At 40.9% G+C, this 25592-nt stretch overlaps 2 protein-coding genes across 10 annotated transcripts in view; one reads left to right on the top strand and one right to left on the bottom strand.

Annotated features, from left to right (window-relative positions):
* EPC1 (enhancer of polycomb homolog 1) overlaps positions 1 to 22081 on the bottom strand; it is a 65097-nt gene extending 43016 nt beyond the window's left edge. For 3 of the 6 annotated variants that reach the window (XM_032100257.1, XM_032100267.1, XM_032100287.1), the window contains exon 1: positions 6673 to 6825. In XM_032100257.1, the coding sequence (XP_031956148.1) occupies positions 6673 to 6825 (153 nt within the window). Of the gene's footprint in view, positions 1 to 6672; positions 7106 to 21092; positions 21303 to 21928 lie in introns of those variants that run through there. The other 3 variants (XM_032100295.1, XM_032100303.1, XM_032100275.1) reach the window with 3 other exon arrangements.
* On the top strand, positions 6511 to 21385 carry LOC116440046 (translation initiation factor IF-2-like). Of its 4 annotated transcripts, XM_032100316.1 has the most exons (3): positions 7037 to 8189; positions 17206 to 17320; positions 21300 to 21384. In XM_032100316.1, exon 1 carries the CDS (start codon positions 7052 to 7054, stop codon positions 7784 to 7786), a length of 735 nt encoding a protein of 244 aa, XP_031956207.1. In that variant the 5' UTR covers positions 7037 to 7051; the 3' UTR covers positions 7787 to 8189; positions 17206 to 17320; positions 21300 to 21384. The 4 variants fall into 4 exon arrangements, 3 of the variants coding, with proteins under 3 accessions (XP_031956207.1, XP_031956217.1, XP_031956227.1); XR_004238384.1 differs by lacking the exons at positions 7037 to 8189; positions 21300 to 21384 and adding an exon at positions 6511 to 6608 and having other exon boundaries at positions 17206 to 20221; XM_032100326.1 differs by lacking the exon at positions 17206 to 17320 and having other exon boundaries at positions 21300 to 21385.
* Positions 22082 to 25592: the final 3511 nt, after the last annotated feature.

Genomic DNA, 25592 nt, shown 5'->3' with positions numbered 1-25592 from the left:
GCCTCTGACTTTAAAGGGAACACTGCAGCCAATCGGTAGGTTTCATATCATAGCATTAACAACATTCTTCAGGTAGCTGAAGGCAGTGCATGACTTGCTCACTATAGAAGCTACTCCTCACGACCTGCCAGATTTTCCTACCTTGCATAAATGTTCAGGTGCACAGAATAACTTACAAACATCAAACAGAACAGGAAGCTTTGGTATAACTGAAGATGGAATATGCAGGAAGTCATCACTGTTACTCTTACATTTGAAATTTGGCCCCACTTGTCAAGAGCTGCCACATTTTTTCTCTCAAAATTCTCTGGCTAAGCACTTCAAACCTTTTTCACACAGGTATATCTAAAGTAAGTGACTGAGCTCAGTACCAAACTAAAAGGTAAAGCTAAGGTCATGGCATGAGCTCACAGAAAAATCTCTTCCAGCTATGAACTGAGGAGTCTGTAGACTATTACTTTAGCCAAAACTGCAAAAGGCTCTTGTTTCTGTGTTCTCCTATCAAACATGCAGGTTATTGGAAATCTAATCTATGAGTTAAGTGTATTTAAAATTATGCACAAAAAAATGCTTAGACTGGCATACAAAATTAATGCCTTTGCTATGAGTGAGCAGAAAAGATGCACAAAGGGGAACACAAACAAGAAGCAATACTCTTCCAGTTCACAGGACTCATGAATCAAAGACTATGCAAAAAGACCTGTCTCTACTCTCCTCATTTACTTCAAAACTCTTTAATGTTTCAGTTGTCCTTTTCTAAAAAGAGACCACTGAAGGAGTTCAGTTGTTCTACTTAAGATTTCAGGACTTCTACAGCTGGAGAGGGGGGCACAGATTCTCTTCTGTTAGTAAGCAAAAAGCTTTACAGAGTTTCCTAACACTGCATCAAAGAAAAAAAAAAAAAAAAAACCAAAAACCAAAAAAAAAAAAAAAAAAAACCCAGACTGGAAACTAATGATTCAGTTACAGTACCTGCTATGATTTTACATTCATGTAATTCTGATTGCCCCAACAAGACTCTAAAATACTCAATACCCATCAGTCATGCATCAGTAAGGCAGTGGTTAGTTTAAGTGTACTTAAGGCCCCATGCACACAATTAGAAATACACACTTTCATGGAAGCACTCACAGAATGCAGTTTCTTAAGCTGGCAAGAATGTAATAAAAAAAAAAAGACTGGAGAACCTTTAGTGAAATTTCCATATGTAAGTTAACACTGTTCATACACTGACTCACTACACCTCAGCTGCATGCTTACTTCACACATTTTGAATTCATTAGGGCTCAGATGATAACATATAGGTGCCTTTTTGTACATTCCTTACCAACTTTTTCCCTTGATAAGCTAAAAACAGCTGTTTCAGCAGCAAGAGACCCTGGATATGGTAGCCTCCCAATGCCTGCAGTATGGATTTGGGAGGAGAAAAGTATTTTTCTGTGCAGATATGGCTTGGAAGAGATCTGTGCTAGCAGTGCCCAAGGCAGTTCCATGGAAAGGATGTGATCCTTGAGCCTATCCAAAGTGGGTAAATGAAAATTTACCAGTAGCACTTTGTTAAATTAAGACACATCCTATTAGAGAATATGTTTGAAGTGTTCTGAAGCATTTGAATGAACATTAGCTTATCTTCACCGGGTCTTCAACAGCATTTAGCAAATACTGACAGGTCATGCTGAAGGGGGAAAATTACATCTAATAATGAAATTTTAACATATAAGCTTTTCTTAAACATCCCCAAAGCCAGTGCAGGAAAGATAATACAACTGTGGATTTAAAGAGATCAAAACCAGAACGTAAACTATTTCAACAGTTTGCTCAAACACCAGGTAACAGTATGACAGTACCCAGAAATGATAATTACACATACAGACTTAATTCCAGCCCCTGTGCAAGCTGTCAGTTAGACCATGACACATATACAAAGGAAAACAGTAAGAACTGAATGAACAGCTGTACAGATTATAATTTTGGACTCTGGGTGCTTAATTCTTCTATCTGTAACTAGCAACACTAACTAACATTAGAAATCAAGCTTTAATTTTAAACTGTGAACCACAGTAACAACTCCACATAGTGCATCACCATCAGAAATCTAGTAGGACAAGCAAGCAGCTACACCAGAGCTAGGGTGAGGACAAGAATTCATCACCAGACCAGGATCTCAGTCAGAAGAGGGAGTTAGGAATAATTCCATAAAGCAACAGCATTCTCTCTCTCTCTCCTACCTCAACACCAAGGACAAAGACACTGGCATTTAAAAAAACTGTACCCGAGGGAGAAAGTGCATTTAACCTATACAAACTTGAACACAAAGAAGACAGAAACCAAAACTAACATCCAAAACCTTAGCAGACCATAGTACTATCAGCATTTACATAAGGATAACAAACTCACTCAAGGAAAAAATGAAACAACTCCCCTCCACAAACGCATGATAATTCCCACAACCCTAGGGCTGTTATTAACTCTGGAAATGTCATCAACACAGACAAGTTTTCTATTAGATAATTAATTTTTCAGATCTATACTAAGGCACTTAATTGAAAGTATCTCTGCTCACACTAGTCTTTGCTAGGGCACTGCTTCAACTAAGAAATTTTAACTTCCCAACATCTTAAAAAAGCCTTATTAATGTTGGCATGGTGTCCTTCAAACACATGGCTTTGTTCCTTCTTTTTCACTCTCTTAAAAAAACCCAGAACCCAACCAACTATACTCATAGTAATTTTCCATAAGGATGTATTTTTTAAATGATCCATGAAGTCTCAACACCCCTTCCCCCGCACCCAAAATTTCTATTTTTTATCTAAGATAATCTAGAGGCTAGACATGTAGAGTGTCCTTTCTACTTTCCTTTCAAAAAATGCAAGGAAAACAAGTATAGTTTCCCTTGGTTTGGTTGGAGGCCATAAAATCTAGGCTACCTGTAGAGCTACATGTACTTTCTTTCTGAAGTGTTACTGAACACGTTCAAAAACCTTCAGTCTGTCATATTTTTTAACTTGCTTAGCTAAAGTTACCTCTGGTCTGCTTTTCCAGCTGTCTCCTTTTAGTCTAGAATCTGCCTCCTCAAAACCAGAAAACCACAGAGTACACAAATGAACACCTTTTAAAAAGTCCTATATAAATGCTAAACAAATCCACTCCACCTACTTGTTTATTCACTGTTATCAACGGACTTGATAGCCAAATCTGCATTATTGTATTATTAACAGTGGTCTGTTGTCTGGTTCTCAAAATTACAGCATTGAGGATCTGTATCACTCAAAAGCAGCATTTTGAAATAATATCGGGATGTTTAATGTTATGTAAGAAGTTCCATTACATTTTGAAGGATTTTTTTTAAAATGTGTATGTCTCATGATACTTTCCAGTTTCTTAGATTTAGCAACAGACTTGGCAACAGCCACAACGTGTTTATCTCAGAAACCTGGCAGCTAAACCATCTGTCAGAACACAAGATCAGTTGGTAACTTCCAGTACCGCCGTCTTCATGTCAAAGAGTTTTTTTACTCATCTTTTACCTCCAAACAAAACCACTGACTGAAGCCACGGCTTGAAGCAAGGCAGACTCCCCTTGTAACAGAATTAACACCACTTAAGGCCCTTAGCTGTCACTTCCTTTAAAAGGGTTACTATATCCCTAGTATCAACTGCATATTTTACAACTCCCATAGACTCAGCAAGGTTGTTTTTCCTTCAAAAGACTTACAGAATAACACTTCTAAACTGAAGCTTCCAGTTGTAATAATGAAGATACACTATTTTCACTATTCACTTCTTTGTAGGAACAGGATGGGAGAAAGATAAGATGAAAGTGAAGCAAAATAAGATTCCTTTTTGTGCATCAAAACAGTAATTAGTCATTTAAATATCTTGTGACTTGATGCCTGAATATTAAATCTCTTTGATTGCATTTTTCCCTAGGGAAAGTTATTTAGTCAAGAGGAGATCTCTTAGCTCCAAATATCTGTTCATTTAAAATTACATTTATGCAAAACTCAAACCAATGTTAGAATTCTATTTATAAAAAGTTAAAAATGCTTATTCACACTAGTTGAAGACACCCTCTCCTCCAGAATCTTATGGACCCTTTGCCATCTGTTTTTAATAAGAACATCCATCATTTTTGTAAGCATTAGGGAAAAAAAATCCTCCAACTCAAGTCTTCAGCTACATAACACAAACTACCAACTTTCCAAAATCATGCATGGCCTGAAGTTTGGGAAACAGAACACAGTATGGAATTAAACCTATGAGGTTTGCCACAACTTAAGTCATAGAACTGTGCTCTCTGTTGTCACCACTAATATAAACTGAAGAGAAAGCTTTTTAGGTCAACAAGAGGGAAGGAAGGAAATCCAACAAGTTTGCAGAAACAATATGGAACAAGCGTTTAATATCAAAACTATTTTACATAAGAAGGTCCAAAAATGATTCAGAAAGACACCTGTGTTTACTGACAGCAAACAAATTTCTTTTGGAGCTGTGTGTTTGTGTGCATACACACATATTCAAAACAAATGCAGAAGCAAACTTTAGCTGTGGGAAGCGTCTACTTATACCTAGAGCTAACCCTCAAAGCTAAATTTAGGAAACAAAAGCATCAGGTTAACCACAAAAACAAGTCTTATAATTAATGTTTAAAATCTTTTCCTTACCCATTACTACTTTTACTTAGCTAGGACATATATCTCTGGGTTTAGGGAGACTATACAGACAGCCCGTGTAATTTTCTAGCCTGAAAACTTGTAACTGCCAGGCAAACAGTAAAAGAGAAAGATAGCAACCTGACATTTCTACATAAATAAATGCATGCATGCATTCTCACTCTCTTGAACTGAGAAATAAACTCAGCAAGCGTCATAACAAACAACAAAATTTAAAATTCTGGTAGAAGAGGAAATTAAAGGTGCTTTCTCTCATATTCAAAATCTACAGGTATCACTTCAGAATAGATCATCTGTGCCCGATAGAAACACAAGCATCCTAAGCACTGCTACCTACAGTAGCAGTAAATACTCCTCAATGGATACCATGTTGAAGTTCTAAGCATCTTCACAAAAATAAACACCACCAAAACAACCTGATAAAACCCAACCTACCAATTAGAAAAATTCAAAAAAACAACCACAAAACCACGACACTTCACAATATACATTTTAGCAGATGTTTAAAGCAACTTATGACTTGCAGAAGACTTGGAAATACCAAATTATGTTAAAATGGTAGGGATTTATGCTAAAAAAAAAGCCTCAGAGAGTGGTTACTCTATGGACAACAACACACAAAGCACATTACTCTCTAGAAACCTTTCTGTCCGAAGACATTTCATAAAAATTCACGCAATCCATTAACTAAGAGCAATAGTGCCACAAAGAGGAAACTCTATTTAAAGATGATACCTCTTTTAAAACTAATGCAACTCCAAGTTTGCTACATCTAGAACTACAAACAGAAACTTTAAAGCCTGTCACCTTCAAAGGACAATGGAAGTCTGACAGCTAGAAAAACTCAGGACTATGAAATTGTCACAGAATCACTGAATATTCTGAGTTGTAAGGGACCCAACAAGGATCATCGAGTTCAACTCTTAAGTGAATGGTCCAAAAGAGGATCGAACCCACAACCTTGGCTTTATTAGCACCCTGCTCTAACCAACTGAGCTAGTGTCACCTTTGTTCTTAGCACCAAATTTCAAAACACGCTTACATAACTGTATTTCTACAGTACTTCCCTATTTGCTGTACTTAATGCACAGATGGGGAAAACAGATTATACTACGGAAATAATTAAAGATTTACAACACTGCAAATAACACACTTCAGAGCAGAGTCTTTAACAATAACAGTTACCAAGTGTTTTACCTTCAGCAATAACAGCTACTGATTGTTTTACCTATCTTGGAAAGCGCTTGAGTGAATGATTAAATGACCCCGAAGTTCAAAATGGTTTAAAGTTTCATCCTCCACTGAGACAGCAAAACCGAGCAGGAAGCGATAGACTTTTAGCCTCCAACACGGATTTCCTTACCCTGAGTAGCGCTTCAAAACTGACTTTCGTTACTGACTTTACTTACACTACTTACACTATCTGAAGGCACTTGCAGGGTTTTCAGGTAAATCCAAACACAAACCCTTCCTATCTTTGGCAGGGGAAAAGGAAAAGGCACGGGCCCCGCCGGGCCCCGCTCCCCTGAGGGCGGCCGGGCCCACGCGCGCTCCCGCTCCCGCGCGCCCCCCGCGGCGCCGTCCGGCTCGGCAGCGCCCCCCGGCGGGGCAGCGCGCGCACGGCGCCGCCGCCGGGCCCCGTCTGCTCCTCGCGGCTGCCGCACCAGGCCCGGCCCAAGGACCGAGACACAAAATGGCGGCCGCCCCGCGGTGTCACGTGACCTCCTTTGTGCCTTTCGGGGCCCCGGGGAAGGGCCGCCGGCGGCCGCGGGGCACAAGCGTGGGGGCGAAGAGGCCGTGAGGGAGCTCCGGGGGAGGGCGCGGTGAGGGGCGGCCAGACTCGGCGTCTTCCCGCCGCGGGTGTCCCCCCCCTCCCGGCGGGCGGGGAGAGCGGGGAGAAGATGGCGGCCATTTTGTGCTTGCGCAGAGGCGAAGGTGGGGGCCCGGGTGCGGGGGGGATGGTGGGACCCGGCCGAGGGGGGGGGGGGGTCTCACGTACCGACTCCTCTTCCTTCTCCATGCCCGTGGGCATCTGCGGCACGGCCCGGTTAATGGAGGCATATTCGGCCAAGTCAGGCAGGTCCTCGCAGCGGAAGACGGGCAGCGGCTTGGACGCGTCCAGCGCCCGGGCCCGGAACGACAGTTTGCTCATGTTAGGCGGCGATGGCGGCTCCGGCTGGGAAGGGGGGGGCGACAGCAAGCGCGCTCCGAGCTGAGAGCCGGACCCCGCCGAGCGATCTCATGGAGGGACCGGGGCTCCCCCGGCAGGGCGGGGCGCACTCCGACACGGGGCCCGGCGGCGCCCGCTGGCGCGGCTGGGCTGGGCGCTGGCTCCGCTCCTCCGCCGCTCCGGTTCCGCTCAATACGCCACGGCCAACATGGCGGACATTAAACCTCGACTGGCCGCCTCTTTCAGCCAACCCCAGCGCCACAGCCATTCCCACACTGCATCGCGCAGGGCGCGGGCACGGCGCCGCCCGGGGGGAGCGCGCGCAGCGCGGCCACGGCGGCGCGGGCTCGGGAGCGCGGGACGCTGCGAGCGGCCCGAGCGGGATCGAGAGCGCGGGAGGGCTCGGAGCTGCCGGAGCGGGATCGGAGCACCGGGATCGGGGGCGCAGCCGGGAGCAAAGGCGGCTTTAATAAGCGTGTGCGGCACCGCTCCGCCGGCCGCCAAGCTGTGCCTTGGAGCCGCGCTCCACTCCTGCCGCAGTGAGGCAGTTGGGGCAGCCCCCAGCCCCTCACCACGGGGGGAACCTCCCCTGGAGCCGCGCCTGACCATGACAGCTCTGGGAAACCTGGGCGAAAGAGGCGGGGAGGTGCAGGCCCCGACCTTTCCGGCCTCTTGGGGGCCAGACCGCGGGACAGCGGCGCCGGGCTCTGAATTCACCCCGACCCGGGTGGGCTGCGGTGCCCCCGGCCGCGGCCGGAGCGGCGCCCCGCGAGTGGGGGGGTCCGACCGCGGGGCCCCCCCGGGAGCGCCCCTCGCCTCAGGGCGCGGCGCGGCTCCTCAGCCGCAGCCGCCCGCCGGGCTCTGTCCCTCCCCGCGTCACCGAACGGAGTCCGAGTCCGTGCTAAATAAAGGGGAAGCACGGGCCCCTACCCGAAAACGGTGAAGAACCGTAATAACCGGGCACCTCCACAACAGCACTTCCACCCCGTTTCTCTGAGGTTTTCAGAAACTTAGTCCGACAGCAAATGCAGACACGTGAACTGGTTTAACCCTTGCGTGGACTTCAGTTATTATCAGTGACCCGCTCAAGCGAGCTCACCCCAGGCAAAGGGTAGAACTCACTTGAGCATGTCTGATTAGGGAAGCTCGTTTACATCTCAGTGAGTCGATTAAATTGATGCACTATTCGGCTCTAAGCAAGGAATCGGAAATGCCGAGTTACCCCGCTCTCGGTGCTCTCTGCACAAGCCGCCCCAGGGCATCCCAGCGCGGCCACAGGAACGTCAAACTCCGTTCCCGCCAGGCCAGGGCTGCAGCCGTCTAGCTAAGGAACACTACATGCTCAGGTATGTTCTCGCACCAGGTGATAATGGAATTCTAGTTCTGTAGTAAAATCCATCTTACTGAAGTTATGCTTATTTTCATTTAAAATGCGAGATAGGTGTGTTGACTGTCCCTCCAATTTTAATGCAAAATACTGTCGTTTTTACTGTCACACGAGAATTGGTAGACAGAACTTGTTCTTTATCACATACTACTCTTGGGAAACAGAACTTTCAGAAATACGGCATAGATATAACAAAAAAAAAAAATAGAAAAACCTTAGTTTGCTTCGCAATTTTAGAAGTTATCTCTATAACAGAAACAAAAGCCATTTTAAAAATCGCATCACCTCTTTAATAATGGTAATAATAATAATACCACCACCATTCTCAGCCTTAAGTCACTACTAGACACTAGGTGAAATATTACTAGATGCAGTTGTTAACAGCAGTTTCAAGCCAACAATTTGCATGACTGTTTTCCCTCTAGGTTTCCCAAACTGCTTAAACTGCAACTCATTTGGCTTCATAACCTCTCTGGGATGATAAATTCTACCGGTACTGCAAATGGGTAATGCAGTGGAAGACAGCTAGGGGCAATGAGACTTTTTTTTAGGAAGACTTGTTTGTTGGTTTGTTGTCTTTTTTTTGTTTGTTTGTTTGTTTTTAAGAAGAGTGGCATGAACTAAGGACTATCATTGTATTCATTTGTGTTTCAGTAGTTACATCAGAACCAAATGTTTAAACATGCATATGGCTTTTTAGTCTAATTCTAAAGTTTAAAGCACACACTAGCTAGAAATATAATCCTAAAATAAATTGCCCGTAAAACATCTACACCCTTTTCCACAAATACCAAATAATTTAGTTTATCCAATTAGCAGAGAGATAAGGTGCTGAAAAAAAATCAACCCAAAAATCACAGTATGCCATCATAGATTAGCTTAGACTTAAAAAAGTCTAAGCTGGCACCTGGCAGCTAAGCAAAAAATAAGGCCATTAAATACAACTCTCCACTTATTCTGATGAAAGGAAAACAATACATAATGAACATAATTGTAAGCAAAGTATTGAAAATATCCTAAACTATAAAGGAAGAATAATCAAATTCAAACTTATCCTTAATTGACCTTTGCATTTCCAACCCTGCCACAGGCTTGAGAAAAGTGCAGAGCAAGCAGAATGGACAATAACATTTGGATACAAAGAGGACAGTGCATTAAGAAAAAGTTTTGGCCTGAAACTCTTGGACTCATCAGCTTTTAATGTTTTGCCAATAAAAGATTGTATTTAAATATTTTGTAGCAGAAGATGATTAGGCCTCAAAATCAATTTGCTAATAAGATGGAAAGTGTGATAATTGAAAACAATGTGGCATCAGCCTTGATGTCCGTTCTGTAAAAGATGATGACAGGAAAAGGTATAGAAAATAACCAGACTGGTATTTCCATTTTACCTTCCTTTCAGTTAGAAAATGCAGGTATATTTTAGATTTTTTCCCATTTTGTAGCTTTTACCAAAATGCACACTTTACATCTGTAGACATCAGTGCTGCACTATGACAGAATTGGTATGTTCTGTATAGTGACCAAAATACTCTTTGCAAGCTCTCAGTAAAAGAGCAGTAAGTATAAATTAATTTGTTGAACCAAAGTGCTACGTGTCTATTTAAAAAATTGAACTGTAAGGTAAAGTAACTGAAATATAATGAAAAGACATTTAGAATTGCTATCATTTTTTTTTAACTGCTGAAATAATTTGGGGCATTTCTTTAAGGCTTTATCTTTTTATGATCTCAAAACAATTAAAAGAACAAGCTTAACTAAAATGAAAGCACTTTATGTATCAGCTATGCAGCTAGTAAATATAACCATTTCAATATACATTCAAAAGTACAAAATTCAGGCTGAGCATTATGAGCAAAGATACAACTTGAGCCATGCACTTACAGACAGGGGTAGGGGTCTCTTGTGCTCTCTAACTTGGGTTTGTGAAGCCCAAAAACATAATTTGCTATTTTGGTTTGCAAATCCCGTGTACTGTTTGACAAGTTTTTACAAATTTTAGTATTTATTTAGTTTTATGGCTTAAAACCTCTCTGAGTTCAAGAAAGACTTCCAGTCATTTACTTAAGCATGAATTACAGCCTTTTGCACATGGGTTTAATATTGTCTCCCATTCTAGCAGCAATCATCACAAAAGTACTACACATGACGTGCATATAGGTTAAACCACGTCATTTTTGTTGCCTTCAAGCCTCAAGCATTTTGTATTTTAAGGACAGAAAATTCTAGGAGACAGTTGTTCAACTTAGAAAAAAAAAAAAAAGCAAGCTTTCTTAAACATTTCTGGGTTTGGGGTTTTTTTATTAGGATTTGTTCATATTTTGTATTACACTAAACTATACACTGACTTTCGTATCCATAAATATTTGCAATTTTTATTTTTCTCACTCTGTGACTACCTTACACCCTGCTTCTAATAACTCTTCACTTATTTATACAGCAATTTTGCTGACCTGGTTTTTTTGAATCCCTATAAATGCTGAGTATTCTGAACTGATAAGAAGTGTCACTGGTCTCTCCTGCTGCACACACTTTCAGTGTTCAAATATTAAGAAATGACACATTCTGAAGTTACCATACTTGGGTTTTTTTCCAGAATGCCTTACTCTTAGGGGTATTTGGAAAGATTCAGGCATCTCTTTTGTTCTGCAGTAAGCTTTTATGGATTTTGTATGTATATTCCTCTTTTACATTTGCTGGTGATGCTACTGTTCAAATTTGCTTCTCAGCTACCTTTCTTGTATGTGTTTTGTAACATTTCAGATAGCTGTATTATTTTAAATCATCTCAATGAGATACACAGAGTTTGAATTAAAATGAGATACATGTATGCAAATATGACACTTCATTATTTTATAAAATGTCATATTACAATAGAAAGTACATGCATACAGAAATTATCTTAATAGCATGAAGATTTCAACCATAAATGAATGGGTGTAATTCTTAGTGAATTTCACCTTATTTACTTGTATCAACTGTCTGTTTTAAAAGAGGTAATGGAACTGTCACACACATTTGAACAGTTCAGACACCACACTACAAAACTGGTGTAGAACACCTTTGTGATCACTTCTGCCACTTTTCTGAAAGATAATTTAGTGTTTCATAACTTTGGTGTCTCAACGAATGGTATGATATATTCACTGAGTTATTTTATGTGTTCATGGTTGAGATGCAAAGCTTATTTGAAGTTCTCTGAATCATAATTTGAAGTAGTGACCAAGTAAATCTCTTCCTCTATTCTTGACTCAAGGAAGGGAGATTAATTTGTCTTATGTATATATATAAATTTTAGTGAGCAAGTAGGAACGTGTACTGCATGGCCAAATCCTTCAGTTACCTTATATTTTTTGTAAGCACTTCCAGTTTGGACTGCAGAATACCAAATAGAGATGGAAAAGGGATAATATTGCATTTAATAACCTATTTCAGTTACTGTTCAACAGAATATAAGTATGCATAATCCTTTAGATTCCAAAACTGCCGACAAAATTTTTAATATGGAGGTACAACAGGCAACAATCTTCCATGACTGAAAGGAAAATTTGAGTCCAGCATCCTCAGGGAAACTAAGCTGATACTCAAATGGATATGCCATGGAGCCATATCCAAAAGAGAAGGAAAAGCCACTAGACAGCAATTCTCTTACTGAGAAGAGACAAAACTAAGAGAGGAGCAGCAAAAGCTATTGCCAGATCTGTACTTTTCCAACAACAGACAAACTCTTAGAGGCGGTGGACGCATTTGTATCCATAGGAGGACTAGGAAGACTTCAAGAGGAATTAATTATTTAGGATTATTATTTTACAGACTCAACGTTTGTCCCAACATCACTTGACAGATAGGCAAGAAAATGGTAACATGGACTCTATCTGAAAGCATAAAGGATTTGATGGAGTTTTTTTAGTACTGTCAGAAAAGAATCAGTTTCCTTTATATAGCTTGTTTCGGAGACTTAAGTTTTTATGTGTCTAGGGAAAATGTTATAGTGGAAGCAATTATTCTTTTAGATACAGTGGTGGTAAAAAGACACAAATTATGCTGAGACTTCTGTCTTGAAATACATCTTCCCCTGTTTTAAGTTTTAATGGATTCAGAAGAATTTTAAGTGTTAGAAGTGATTTATGAGTTTCTCTTTCATGTCTTCATTCTGTAATACATATCCCCTCTAAAACACTATGCTAGACACACCTTGAATTCTTGATTTAGTCATCCAACTCATTTCACAAATTAATCTTTTAAGATTAAGTAGTAAGATAAAGAGGGACAAAACAAAATCAAAAAATGTCTGACTTTATGCTGTGGGTTGTTTTTTTTTTAATCTTTATCTAAAACATTTTGTGTTCTGACATACAAAACAATAGTAATACTAAAATCACAATTTATTAGGTAAACACAATTTGAGCTGGGTGGACTGGTTACCACCTCTTACTTAGGCATGGACTTCCGCAAACATCAGATTATAACACATGAATAATTTCTGAGTCTAGTAAATTTAATCACATGATTCTGTATGATTTCTAGTAGAAGAGCCAGGTGAAGGGCAAAAACCTTATGCTTTTCTTGCAAAAAACACCCAACACAAACAACAAAAAACGCAAGCAAGCAAACAAACAAAACAAAAAAGCAACCAAAACCACAACTGAGTTTAAAAAACAAAAAACAAAAAACCAAACAAATAAAAAAGCCCTACCTTATCCTGCCAACACAATTGCTAATTCATCAATCAAAGAGCTAAGGATATCTATCTTTGATATTCTGCATAGTATAAGGTGGAAAGCTAAGAAAGGAAAACAGAAGTAGAGAAATTATCGCCGTACACGGGTCTGCACACTGTCCCAAATCCTTCAATTGACCATTAAGCTAAAAACAAACAAAAAACCCTCCACCACAAACACACATGGCATGACTATATAAACCTCAACTGCCAATGCTCACACCCCAACCCAGGATAAAGGGGTTAACTGGGGACAGGCTCTGTGCCTTTGCATGACTTCAGAAACTTACTTCTACCCTGGTAGTTGCCTGGCTCTATGTAAATGCAAATAAAATGGCAAATTCAGTTCAATAGGAAGACCCGAATGTCTTACTATTATATGCTCTAACTTTTTAGATTTTTATCTCACATTCCCAAGATAGAAATCCTGTCTTGCAAGTCAATCTATAAAAAATTGTTTCAAGTGCTTCAGGGCTCCTGGTTAGTATGATCAAGTATTTTCAAACTTCAGAATTATATTGCTGATGTTAAATAATGTGGAGTTACTACAGAAAGCCAAATGCTTTCAATTGCAGTTCCTGAATCAGAATGAAAGCATGTTATCTGCTTCCCTCAGACAATGAGGAAAACATTGACTTATTCCTAGACAGGAATTAGCTTGGCTTCAGAAATCTTTTGGTGCAGGAAAGTACATTTGCATCTTGGAATTAAGAGGCATTTCCTAACATATATGTTTAGTTTTTTCAATTTTAATGTTAGTGGGATCTACCTACATACCTACAGTGTGAGTGAACTCTGAATTCCACATCAAATTAATACAAATGTATTATTAAATACCTTATACAGGCTATACCATCTTTACCTAAATAAATATGTCTCCAAAGATATGAAAAATATACAAATAAGTCAGCTTTTGGATTTCAAAGGCTTGTTATTAGTCTGCAAGAATACAAATATTCTTTCAATTTTAGATGTGGATTTTTTATGCAGTGTAGTTTGATTTATATTCAGTTAAGCATGAGTGAATGTTATAAAAATATTGCCTGTCTTCTGGGGTACAAATAATCATGATCATATTTATAGCTGAATGTTTATATATACACTCCAGAATGCATAAATTAATAATGCTGCACTAGTGGGAAAAAAAGGCCTAATGAATTAAGTTTGACTGTAAATATCCAGCAGAGGAGGCTAGTTCTGAATATAAAACTGATCAGATGAGACTGTTTTGAGATATCTATATCTGTATATCTTTAAATGATAGCAGAGGCATAAAAATATAAAACTCTGATAGGGTTAACCTGAAGAAAATACATTTTCTGAGGTTTTTCAACTTTTAGAGAATGCAAACAACTTGTGGGAGATGGGCACATGTTGAGAGGGAAGTGTTTTGGTTTAGATGCAAACATGAAGTTGCTGTGAGAAGAAAAATAGAGAAATCAGATTAAATTATTTTCTCTGTCACTAATGTAGGTGGGCTATGGAAGCCCGAGGTGTTGTGATATCATCAGTGTTTTCTTCTCACCTCCCCGTGAAACCCCCAAATCTGCTGTAAGGGCAACCTGAGAAACACAGCCAAATGGAAAGTGGTTTTCTCAAATCCTTTAGATTATAAGCACATAAGACTTTAACCCCCTCGTCCATCTCCGATAAAGACACTCCATTCTCATTCTCTTATTGAGCAGTGTGTCAGTTTTACAGCTGTTTTGACATTCTGCTCCTCTGACCAAGAGAACACGACAGACCCCTGTCATTAACACCGGGGTTAATGTGCACCAGCCTTCTACTGGTCACATGTGCCAAGTCTGCTGAACTTCTGATTTATAAGCAACTCAAGAAGGGTGTTAGCATAAAGAGACACAACCTAATTAAAAAAAAAATCAAGGGAGAATATGAAAGATGGGAAGGAAAACAGTTTCTCACATTAAAGTAGCTCATCTGGAAGTCTGCTTGACTAGACCTTCCAAATCCCACAGATTCCCATAACACCCATTTTTTAACTTGGAAATTGATTCAGAGATGACAAAAGAAATCAGAATACTTTCTTATGGAATCTTCATTCATTATGTGCTTATAGATGAATATGGGCTAAACAGAAAGTGTCTATGCAGAGTCATCAGGTGTATGCTTTTTCCCCACTGTGTTATCCAGCATGATTTCTCCTTAGAAGATGCTGATTGTGGCACTTTTCTTGAATTGTGAATACACAATCACTTTGTCTAAAGACATCAAGATGTTCTGCCTTGTGGGGATACCTTTAAGACCATCAGAAATAATACAGCTGCTCTGCATTATAACATTTTAAATTAAATTTTAGATTTTCTTGAGAAAAAAACCTTTTGAATAAATCCATCTGGGTAACATGCCCTGTCTACCCCGGCATTACAGATGAAAATCTGTCAGGTAAAAGGACCCTTTCAGAAAATTATCCTTTTAGTCATCAGGTCAAGGCACCACCAAGATTCTTTAGTAAATAGAAAGGGATGTCCATAACGCTGAAATCCCCAGATCTGTCACCTGATTTTTTAGCCTGTTTAAACAAACATGGAAAGCTCACTCTTATTTGTGTTAATGAATATTCCAGATGCACACCCCTGTGAGGCCAGAGGTCTTGCTTCCATTTAGTAATTTTCTCAAGGCTCTGAAGGGAAGTGAGGATTAAGAGCTAACTTTTCATTACCTAAATCATGCACAGGTCAATATTAGCAAACTCAGGGGCATGGGATATGTCTGATGAAGTGAGGACATTCACATCTGAACTAATCACAGGAGGCAGATGGAGACCTGATCAGGATACTCAGTTAAGATACGGTTCTTATCACAGCAGAAATCCAAGATTTGGTTGTGTCTGTTGGTTTGTTGTTTTGCTGTTGTTGGGGTCCTTTTGTTGTTCATTTTTTAAAGCTGTGATTTACTTGGTTTGTTTCTTTCCACTGAGGATTACAGATTTAACAATACTCATCTAAAGGCATGTGAAAGAAGTTCTACATTAAATGTATACAATACAGGGATTCAAATTCACTCAGAAGCACAACTTACTGTAAATCTAGGGAAGCACGAGTTAATACCACCTTACAGGCCTATTTTCCAGATCTCTAACCATGCACTTGTCCCAAGGAACAACCAAAACCGAACCTGACAAAAAGAAGACTGCTCTGGGGGGAACAAATCTGCTCACTGTTCCCTGGAATTCCTACATTTTACATTTAAACATTTTTGAATAAAATCCATAAGACAGTTCTGGAAGCAGGGATGAGATCCAACCCCACCTTTTCTCTCTTCCTCTGGAAATCCCAGACCTCAATGCATTGTAAAATCTAACTCATCCTTTTCCTATTCCCTAGCAAAAGTGATCCAGGTTCTCCTCAGTAACAGAAGATGGCGAGTCAGCATCCCCCATTTTCAGTCATTTGCTCCAACTCAGAATTCCTGTGAACTACATTTAGAGCACTTGCTATTTTTACTGGTGCTCCAAGCAAGACATTGCATCTGTAACTACTATTTTCTGTTGTATGGTGTTGGATGGCTCTGAGCAACTTTCCATTTACCGTCCAGGAGCATCCAAGAGCATCCCTGCACAAGTAGTGAAGACTAGGACTCCCGTATTATTTGGCAGTTCCCATCTCTCTGTTGTTTATATCGGGAGATAAGCAGAGAGAATAATTTTTAGCAAATGTACTGACTTTTTAAGCACTGCAATACCTTCTGACCACCAATTTTAGGCTTTAGCTACTATCAGTAGAGAATTGATGAACAAACCTTCCTATTAAGGAATTTTATAGTATTGGTATTATCTTGCTCCTGGACAGTCCATACAGACACGTTATACTGGAAATGTGACTTAGCGAAGAGTCTAAAGGAGCCCACAGGACCTGAATCCACTGGTGTGTGGTCACATCTGTCCAAGGCATATTTTGTTGCTCCCAGCAACAAGACAGAAATTCTATTTCAAAGCACTGACATTCCCCCACCCTGTATATTTACTAAAGAATTTAAAATCTAGGATTGTCTCTTCATTGTAACATGAATTGACTTCTTGTGCTATTTGCTAAGAGAGGAAAAATATGAAGACTGCTAAAAGGTGGAAGGATGTGCTAGCTATAGCAGCTCCTCTGGCATATAGGAATTAGAGCAGATAATTTCATAACACTGAAAGGTCATGCAAATATCAGTCTGGAAGAGGTGTGGAGAGACCTCACTTTGTACAGGATGAGAGTCTGAAGCAGGTGTGTAATATATTGTCCTTTGTTCACAGCTGGGAAACAGATGATCCTTGAAGTAAGTTTAAAAATAATTATTCATTGGTACGAGTTGATGCTGACAAGTATGATGTGGAGAAGTACAGCTAGCAAAGTCATGAAATAAGAAAGGTGAGAAACAAGAATATGTCACAAAGTCTCCAATGTAAAGACAGCCCCCCCACCCTTGAAATCTTGTTGAATCAAGAACACAATGAATACTTTAAAATCCTCAAAAGATAACAGACAGAAATCCCAGGCACCAAGGTATATTATCAGCATAGGAAACTGGAGAGCACAACATATGAGAAGCAAGGGGTATGGCTTTTGTTTGAACTGAGCCCCAAACAACTTTCTTCTACACCACCAGCCCACTTCTGAGGAACTGTCTGCACAGAATTTTGGTTAACTTTGGAAGTTGATTATATCTGCCTGGGATCTACACATCTTGCACTACTATGACAATTTTAGACAGCCATTTTTACCGTGACTCTTACTTGAGTACATAATACTAGTAATATTCATAAGAAGAATGTCACGAAGGCACAAAGAACATTTTGGTCAGCCAGGTTGAGTTAAGCTCTCGAAAAAGATTGATTTATAGTAGGATGCCATACTTCAAACAATTTTAAGCCAAGAGACCCAAATATCTTTTAAAGGTGTCTGGAGTCTATATAGACTTTCTAGGTAAAAGGGAAACTGTATTAGAAGAAAAATATATTAGTTTTGTCACCTTAGAAATGGAGGTATATATAAGGGAGAAAATTTTAAAACCCACCAAAAAAAGTTCTTATGCTTTAGGTCCTGGAATTCCACATACAGTAATTTCAGAAGGAGCAGGTGGGGAAAACACAATAAAGATTGAGCCACCCCACAGAAATTACTCTTCCAGGAATTTCTGCAGAAGATGCAGGGAGTACTCCTTACTGGCAACACAATGGCTCAAAAAGGAAGGAGGAGATAAGTGAGAAAACCACTGAATTGGAGAAGATCAGTACTTCACTCTTCTCACCTTATGATTTGATAGGAGTAAAACCAGACACTTTCATCAGATGCAGCTTTGAAGTTGCAAAACCACAACCAAAGTTAAAGAGTAGCCCCAGCTGAATGGGAGAGAGAGGAGCAAGTGTGAAGCGAGTTTCCATTCAGATTTCATGCTCTTGCTGACTTCACTGAGCTCGAACTGACTCTGAGCAGCAAGATCACAACTATCAGTTTGTTCATGGCCTGCATGCACAGGCTGCAGCCACAAGAAATAGTCACTTTCATGGTGCGGGATGATAAGAAAAGCATGAAAATACCTTCAGTAAGCAACTCAGTTTATCATTTGCTCAGTACTGTTGTCCATGGATAAGCACACTGAACATTGGTCTAAACGATGTCAAAAAAGAAAAGTTGCATCAGAATTAAATAACCAGTGATTCTCTAAGATTGATAATAATTGTAATAGATTCAACAACAACTGGCACTATTTCTATTGGCATAAACTGTGCCCAAAATGCCAACTTTATGTCCTAGTGATCAAGTCTCAGAAATGGAAATGGAGGACGGCCAAAATCCACACTTTCTAAGAGGGTTTATATCTTGATAGTTGTCCTCAAGATCTAAGAGTTGTACCAGGACACCAAAGAAGTAATGGCCATATTGCACTGTCATAGGCCACCAGGTCTCTGCTTCAGCAAGAATCCATAAAAGCAGATCTTGTCTGACAGAGCAGAGATGATAAAAGCTGACTGCTCTCTTGGATATATGTTTGTTACTGGCAGAAGGTGGCAAGATGTATTTTACCTAAGACAGAAGCAAAATCTACCTTCCTTTAAAAAAAAATAACAAATAAGACACCATTACAGAGATCTACTGAAGTTGTATATCAGTTTCCATAAAACTAGTTAACTTAATGATCAAACTTCCTTTTAAAATAAAATCTAAATGCATTTTTGAAGATTTAAACATTCATGAGAAGTTTAGAGACTGTTTCGAACTGCCTAATATTTGTCAAATTTATTCTTTGAAAATACTGAAGACATTGAAATGTGAAATAGATGCAAAGGCCTCTAAAATTATCAGCTTTTATCACTCCAAAATAACAAGCACATTGATTCCTTAAAAATGTGTTAAATTTAATGTCAGATTTGTTCCTGAACCTGTTGAGTTTCCAATATATGCTCTGATCATGGGCTTGACTATGTCTTCCCACCCCTCTTAGAACATTAATCACTTCTGTTTTCTTACACCTAATATGGACGTTAGCAGAAAGCCTTCTAATCCTTTTGCACTTAGAACCGAGGTGATCTGTAGGTTGTAACAAAAGAAAACAACACACATTAACATATATCTATTTATAAATACATGTAAAATGCATGCTCCACTTAGCAATAGGAAAGAAACCCACCCACCTCAGGTGAATCCTCTTAAAATCTGAAGGACTATGTTAGGCTTTCCCTTCTTTTCAACCCCACCTTCATACACAACCCAAACTCCTATAGACTTCATTAGGAGATTTCCATATGCAAGCACGCGAGCAAGGGGGACCCTAGGGCTTGATAACCAGCCGTGGATGGAACCTTTAACTTCGCAACAAGCAAACAATGGACTAGTTGCACAATAAGTGTGTGCCAAACCCTTCCATATTGGCTGCAAAAAATAATTTAAAAACCTTTCATCTGCAGCCACTGTAAGATTATTTTGGGGGTGAGACCAAAAAATCTCATCACTGAGGAAAACTGGACTCTAGGTACAGAATTGAAAAAAAAAATTAAGGATCTGCTTCATTACACAAACCAGCGAAAGGGTGAGGTCATGCCTCTGCCGGGCCATAGTTCATGCGACACTACAGTTTTCCAGAGATACAATTTCATCGCCATTCTAACTAATTTGCAGTTACTTTTGATACAGAGAAAAGGAAAAGATACAATAGATCAACCCGTGCCCCACCTTTCTCCCCCCGGCCCCCTCCCCCTTTAGAGCCAGGGACAGGAATTGTTTCGGAGCCCCACAGCGCCACCAGCACAGAGCAATGCAAAACAAAAAAGATCTCCCACCGGGTGAAAAAAAAAAAAAAAAAAAAAAAAAAAAAAGGAAAGCGCCTAGAAAAATGCCAAAAATTACAAAATGTCTCCCAAATGTACCTTCTTGGAAGAAAAAAAAAAACAAAAACACTCAACCCCCTCCCCCTCCCCCCCCCCCCCCCCCCAAGAAAAACCAAACAACCCAACACCAAGGCATCTAAGTGAAGTGTGGGGAAATAAGAACCTTTATATAACTAATGCTTTAAGCTAATTACCACGAGAGCTGGAATTTGTAAAGAAAAAGGTCAGTGTTTATTAAGAGACATAACTTCATATAAACCCTCTTATGTCCATCTCCACCTTCACCATACCAAGGGCAGTTTTCCCCCTTACTTTAGACCAAAGTAATCCATCAAGAGCCATCACAAATGGCATTGTAAACTCTTTTAGCCACCATCAGACCATAGAGCAGCAACATAATACGCCTCTTTATACAGGAGAGCTGCATTATATTTATATAGACAGTCACATATTTGGTCCTGGATCCATTTATTACTCGGTAAAGAATTCCCCCCTGCCCCCCCGCCCCAACAAAAAGCCAGAACCAGAAAAAAAACCCCAAGTCCATCTGGAAAATATTTGAGTTCTTATACTCCTAAATTTAAGTTAAATTGCTTTTGATCTTCGCTTGTATAAAATTTTAAAGAGGAAACAAAACTGACTTCAGTAATTGTCGCTATTAAGGAGACACCGTTGGGTGGGATACACATGAAATCAAAGCTATGAAAAATACAAAACTACGTTTTGTTCATCAACACAACGAAAATCCTCCACAGCACTAATACACGCCAAAAACCCGCAGAAACGAGTATTTTTGGTTAAAACCACAAACTTACCTTCGAAGAAGGAAGCCCTTGCAAAAGGGCTGTAACAATATGGACTGCATACTCGCTCTCCTACAACCAGCCACCTCCATGCTGCAAAGGGCTTCCCGAACATCCTTAAAATATTTCGCAAATGCAGAAAGTGAGACTTTTTCTTTTTTTTTTTTTTTTTTCCTCCTTCTCTCTCTTCTTTCCTCCCCCTCCCCGTCACCCCGCCAGGATCGCCGGGCGAGGAAGGAGGCGGCTTCCCGAGGGTCGGCGGGCGATGTCGGCGGGCGGCCGCAGCCGGGGCGGGGGACCCGGTGCCGCCGGGGTCACAACTTTGCCGGGGCCGGCGTTGGCTCGATGGGCTCCGCGGGCAGCGGCGGCCGCGGCCCGCCCCCCCCCCCCCCCCCCCGCCGCCGCCTGGAAAAATGCAGTGTGCCATTTTACACCCGCCTCTGGAGCACACAGGACCAAAGTCTAGCGCTGGTTTTCGGTGACACTGCAAAACTACGGCTCGCCCCGCGCAACCCCACGCCTCATCCTCCCCTCGGAGAGAGCAGCCTCCTCTTGAGAATTAATAAAGAAAGACAGCTGGAAAAAATAATTCCGAGACTTCGCCGTTTTCCCTCCGTCCCTCCCCCCGCCCCCGCCCCCACTCCGAACCCCGCAGCAAGTTTGTGCCGCCCGGCGCATCCCTCGGCCTCCCCCCGCGGCACCCCCGCACCCCCGCCCCGCCGGGCTCCGGCAGCCTCGCAGCATCCGAAAGAGCCAGTCATGCCTGAAACAAAATCCATGATTCCTGGAAAGTGGAGAGGCTTGAATCCCAACAAATACTCAATTTACTTACAATTATAAATACCTACCTTATGAAAGAACTAAATTAACACTAAATTCAACAGATACATCCGTTACGGCAGGAATAGTTTTTCCATAAATACTGTTTTAAAAACCCCTCCTTATACTGACTGACAGAATTCTACCATGCTGCCCACAAACAAAATGGCTGTGGCACCGAGTTTTTTGGTTCCTCCCACTGTGCCTCCCCCTGGCCTCCAGGAAGTGGTAGAAATCCAAAATAAAATCCGCACGAAAAGTACAATACATCAGCCAAACTCGGCACGGCACCACCAGTCAGCATCGGGAGGGAAGCACATTCACCAACATTGTAGTTTCTCGAGGATTTTTATTGTTTTTAAAAGGGCATCAATCACTGGGAATTTACATCACTGTGTAATTTGAACTTCCTGCTTTACATATTTATAAGGTCTTTCACCTATCTTGGCAGGCTTTCAAATTAAGTGGGTTGGGAAATTTGATGCTGTGGCTCTAGTTTGTGAGCTGAGTCAGGTAGTGCCTGCTGGAGCTGGGCTCTGAAAAGACGGGCAAATTCTAACACCTTCGCTGTTCAGTGCAAGATAACTTCAGCACAGAGAGGCCCCTGGAAAGAGGATTCTCAACGGAAACTGAAATTTAGGCCTCTTGCACATAAATACACGCTTTGTAGTATTTATAATTTTGCATTTGTGGTTCACAGCAGTCTGCTTGAATCATGATCTCTGTGGAAATAACCTTGGATTTTCTCTTATTATGACCCCCGTTTAGTGTTGCAGCCCTTTTACTTTTGTGACATTCACCTTAAAATAAAAATAAACAGGAAAATATAGCATATTTCTATTAGGGATTATGATAAAAATGTCACTATGTGGTCCTCTGTCTGAGCCACCAATCTTGCCAGGCAGTAGCACAGCTCCTTTTGCATGCTGCCTCGTGGGCTCCGTAGGGCCTGACTCATTTCCCGTGAGAATCCTTTTCCTGCCTTTAGGAGGAGTTACAATGGAGACAGGCTGTCAGACCTGCCGAGCCTGATCCAGCCCTATATTAAAAGACTTGAATTAATATTCTCACCTACTGCTATTCTAAACGTTTTTTCAGAGGCATTGAAAAAACAGTGGATTTGGTGATGTTTTTCCTGAAGTGCCTCATATTTCTAAAAAAAAAAATCTGCAAAAAACTTGGAGCAAATTTTGCCATTGTTATAATTTGTTTGTATGATCATGTTATCTAGCAGCCTTAATCGCGAGCTGTGATTATAATGTTATATTGTATAGGAATATAGGGCAAAAAGATAATTCCTGCCCTGAAGAGCTCAAAAGTATAAGACAAAAGACAGCAGATGGCTATGGGCAGATGAGGGAAACAATGAGACTGTATTGGTCAGCAGGAAAGGCACAGTTTGCAACACACCATCAGTCGAACTCTTGTTTCTGTGTATACTTCATGGCAAAGAAGACAAAAGGTGGGATTTGCTGAAGAAAATTAATCAGGTTTTGTGGTTGTTGAAAGAAAACTCCAGCAAGAAGGACAGCATGGAAGAAAGCACAAAGATGTTTGAAAAAGCAGCAGGTGAACTACAGAAACCTAATCAAATTGGCATTAATCTTTGTATAATGACAGAAAATAGATAAGGGGGAAGTAGGCTATTGAAAGCATTGAAAATACAGATGCAAAACTTACGTTTGAGACAGAAAAGGCAATGAAAGGATCCAAAAGGCATGGTGGAAAAATCATAAACCAGGCCTGCTAGCAGTAAACAATCCCAAGGAAAAATATGGGCCTGAAGAGATGTAGCACACTCTTTTATAGGAACAAAAGTGTTGTTCTTAACCATGAGTTTGGGACTACGTGTTGTCTGTGCCTTCCTCCTAGTTTGCATTTAGTGAATTCTTAAGTCCTGCTCCTGGTGGTAATGTTTAGTATATGAACATCTGATTACTAAAGGGTCCCCTCAAAGCTGTTAATATGAATGGATAAGCACATAGGAAGGTTGGGGCCAAACTGACCTTGCATACTGGGAAGGTTCCTTCTTCCCGTCACTTGTTTTTGGAGAAACCTTCATCTACCAGCAATGTCCCATAGATTATTGTATTCCTTACACTAGCACAGGTCTGACAGAGCCCTCAGGTGCATGGTGGAGGGGCAGAAAGTGTGGGGTATGCCCAGCCCCCACCCTGGAGGGACGTCTGCTGAGATAAAGAGAGTGCTTTATCTCCCAGCAGGACTCCCCTGGAAAGGGAGCTACGTTCAGTTACAGCGAGAAGAAGACAAACCCAGAATCCTCTGGGAGACCCTATGCAGATCCTTCGTAGCCCATTGGCCTTTACCCTCTGGCACCCACCCCCTGTATCCCTATAAAGCCAGCCCCCTGCCCCTGCGGGGGCAGAGAGAGTTGCTCGTCTCTGGCTTCCCTTCGTCAGAGTACGGACCAATAAAGCTGCCTCGTGCGGAACAGCTACACGAGCCTCTCGTCTCTCCCTGGTCCGGCCTGGAGGCTGCCCTGCAGAGCTGAGCTGAAATCAGGAGCTGACAATCACTAAAGAGCTGACAGCTTCTGCAAGGGCCCTCCTAGGCAGCAGCTGAGGGAAGACACCGGGCCTCGGGAAGACGATCTCTTTTGGGACCATCTCTCTGGACCGGTCACAGCTTCCTTGGTCAGAGCTACTGACCCCACACCAGCTGCCATAGAAAGGGCTCTGGTGTAGGGCATAGCTACATCCAGGAGAGCAAATCATACTTGGGCGGTGAAGGGGAAGTATGGTCAGGGCTCAGAGCCCTCTCAGGACATCATTTACTATGTTGCTGTGGGTTTTTAAACACTTTTTCTTTATTTTCCGCATTTGCAGTAGTAGCAGACACATATTTTCAAACTCTTTGTACTTCTTTTGCACAAAATACCTTAGATAACTTTGCATTTATTACGAGGCTCTTAAGTATGTTGGCTAGTTGTGCTATAACTTGGGGTTAAACACTGCACAGTAAATAAGCTCAAATAAGCGAAGCCTTGGTGAATGTCTGTGGAATTACTGTGGTGTGGCAAATGTGAGAGAATTTGGCTGGATTCCTTTGTTGCAGGCTAAACTAAACTGCAACTGTCCCAAATTTCCTTCAGATTTGAAGCTTACTAGTTCTGTAGATAAGCTGATGTATGGTAACAGTTTAAGCCAGAGTCATTTTCTCTCATGTTGGATCTCATAATCAGTTTTAACTCAAAACAGTGTATATCAAGTGCTAGATGTTAAGAATTGAGATAGGGATTGAAATACACATTTGCGACTGTTTTTTTTAAATCTGAATAAGTGTTCCAAGAAAAGTTGAACCATATGTTCTCAGGCTTTAAGAATAACCTTCACTTGACTTGATGTCAAATTTCCCCAAAATTCTTACAGTAGAGTAACTGAAAAAACACCATCATCCATTCTGCACTTTTTTAAAGCTTTGTTCAATGCTTGGTGTGAATGTTTGTGTTGAGATTTTGCTCAAAAACAGGGAAATAGAATATCTGTACAGGAGCAAAGAAAAAAACTAGCTACTTTTTAGGATTTAGACTAACACACAAAAAAAGTGACTAAAATCTCATAGCACTTAAATAAAAGCTTCTTATTGAAATTAGAGAAACCACTTTCTACATTCTGCTTGCAGTATAATTGATTTTATTATTCTTTATCTTTCATTTGCATTAATCTTTATCTT

The sequence above is a fragment of the Corvus moneduloides genome, chromosome 1, assembly GCF_009650955.1.
Source record: "Corvus moneduloides isolate bCorMon1 chromosome 1, bCorMon1.pri, whole genome shotgun sequence".
NCBI classification, from domain to species: domain Eukaryota; kingdom Metazoa; phylum Chordata; class Aves; order Passeriformes; family Corvidae; genus Corvus; species Corvus moneduloides.
Note: the sequence above shows the minus strand (reverse complement) of the source record. Positions and strands in the feature narration are given on the sequence as shown.

What these genes read in the sequence shown, in the direction of transcription:
- LOC116440046 (XM_032100326.1), top strand. Translation starts at nt 7,052, where the DNA reads ATGGCGGACATTAAACCTCGACTGGCCGCCTCTTTCAGCCAACCCCAG.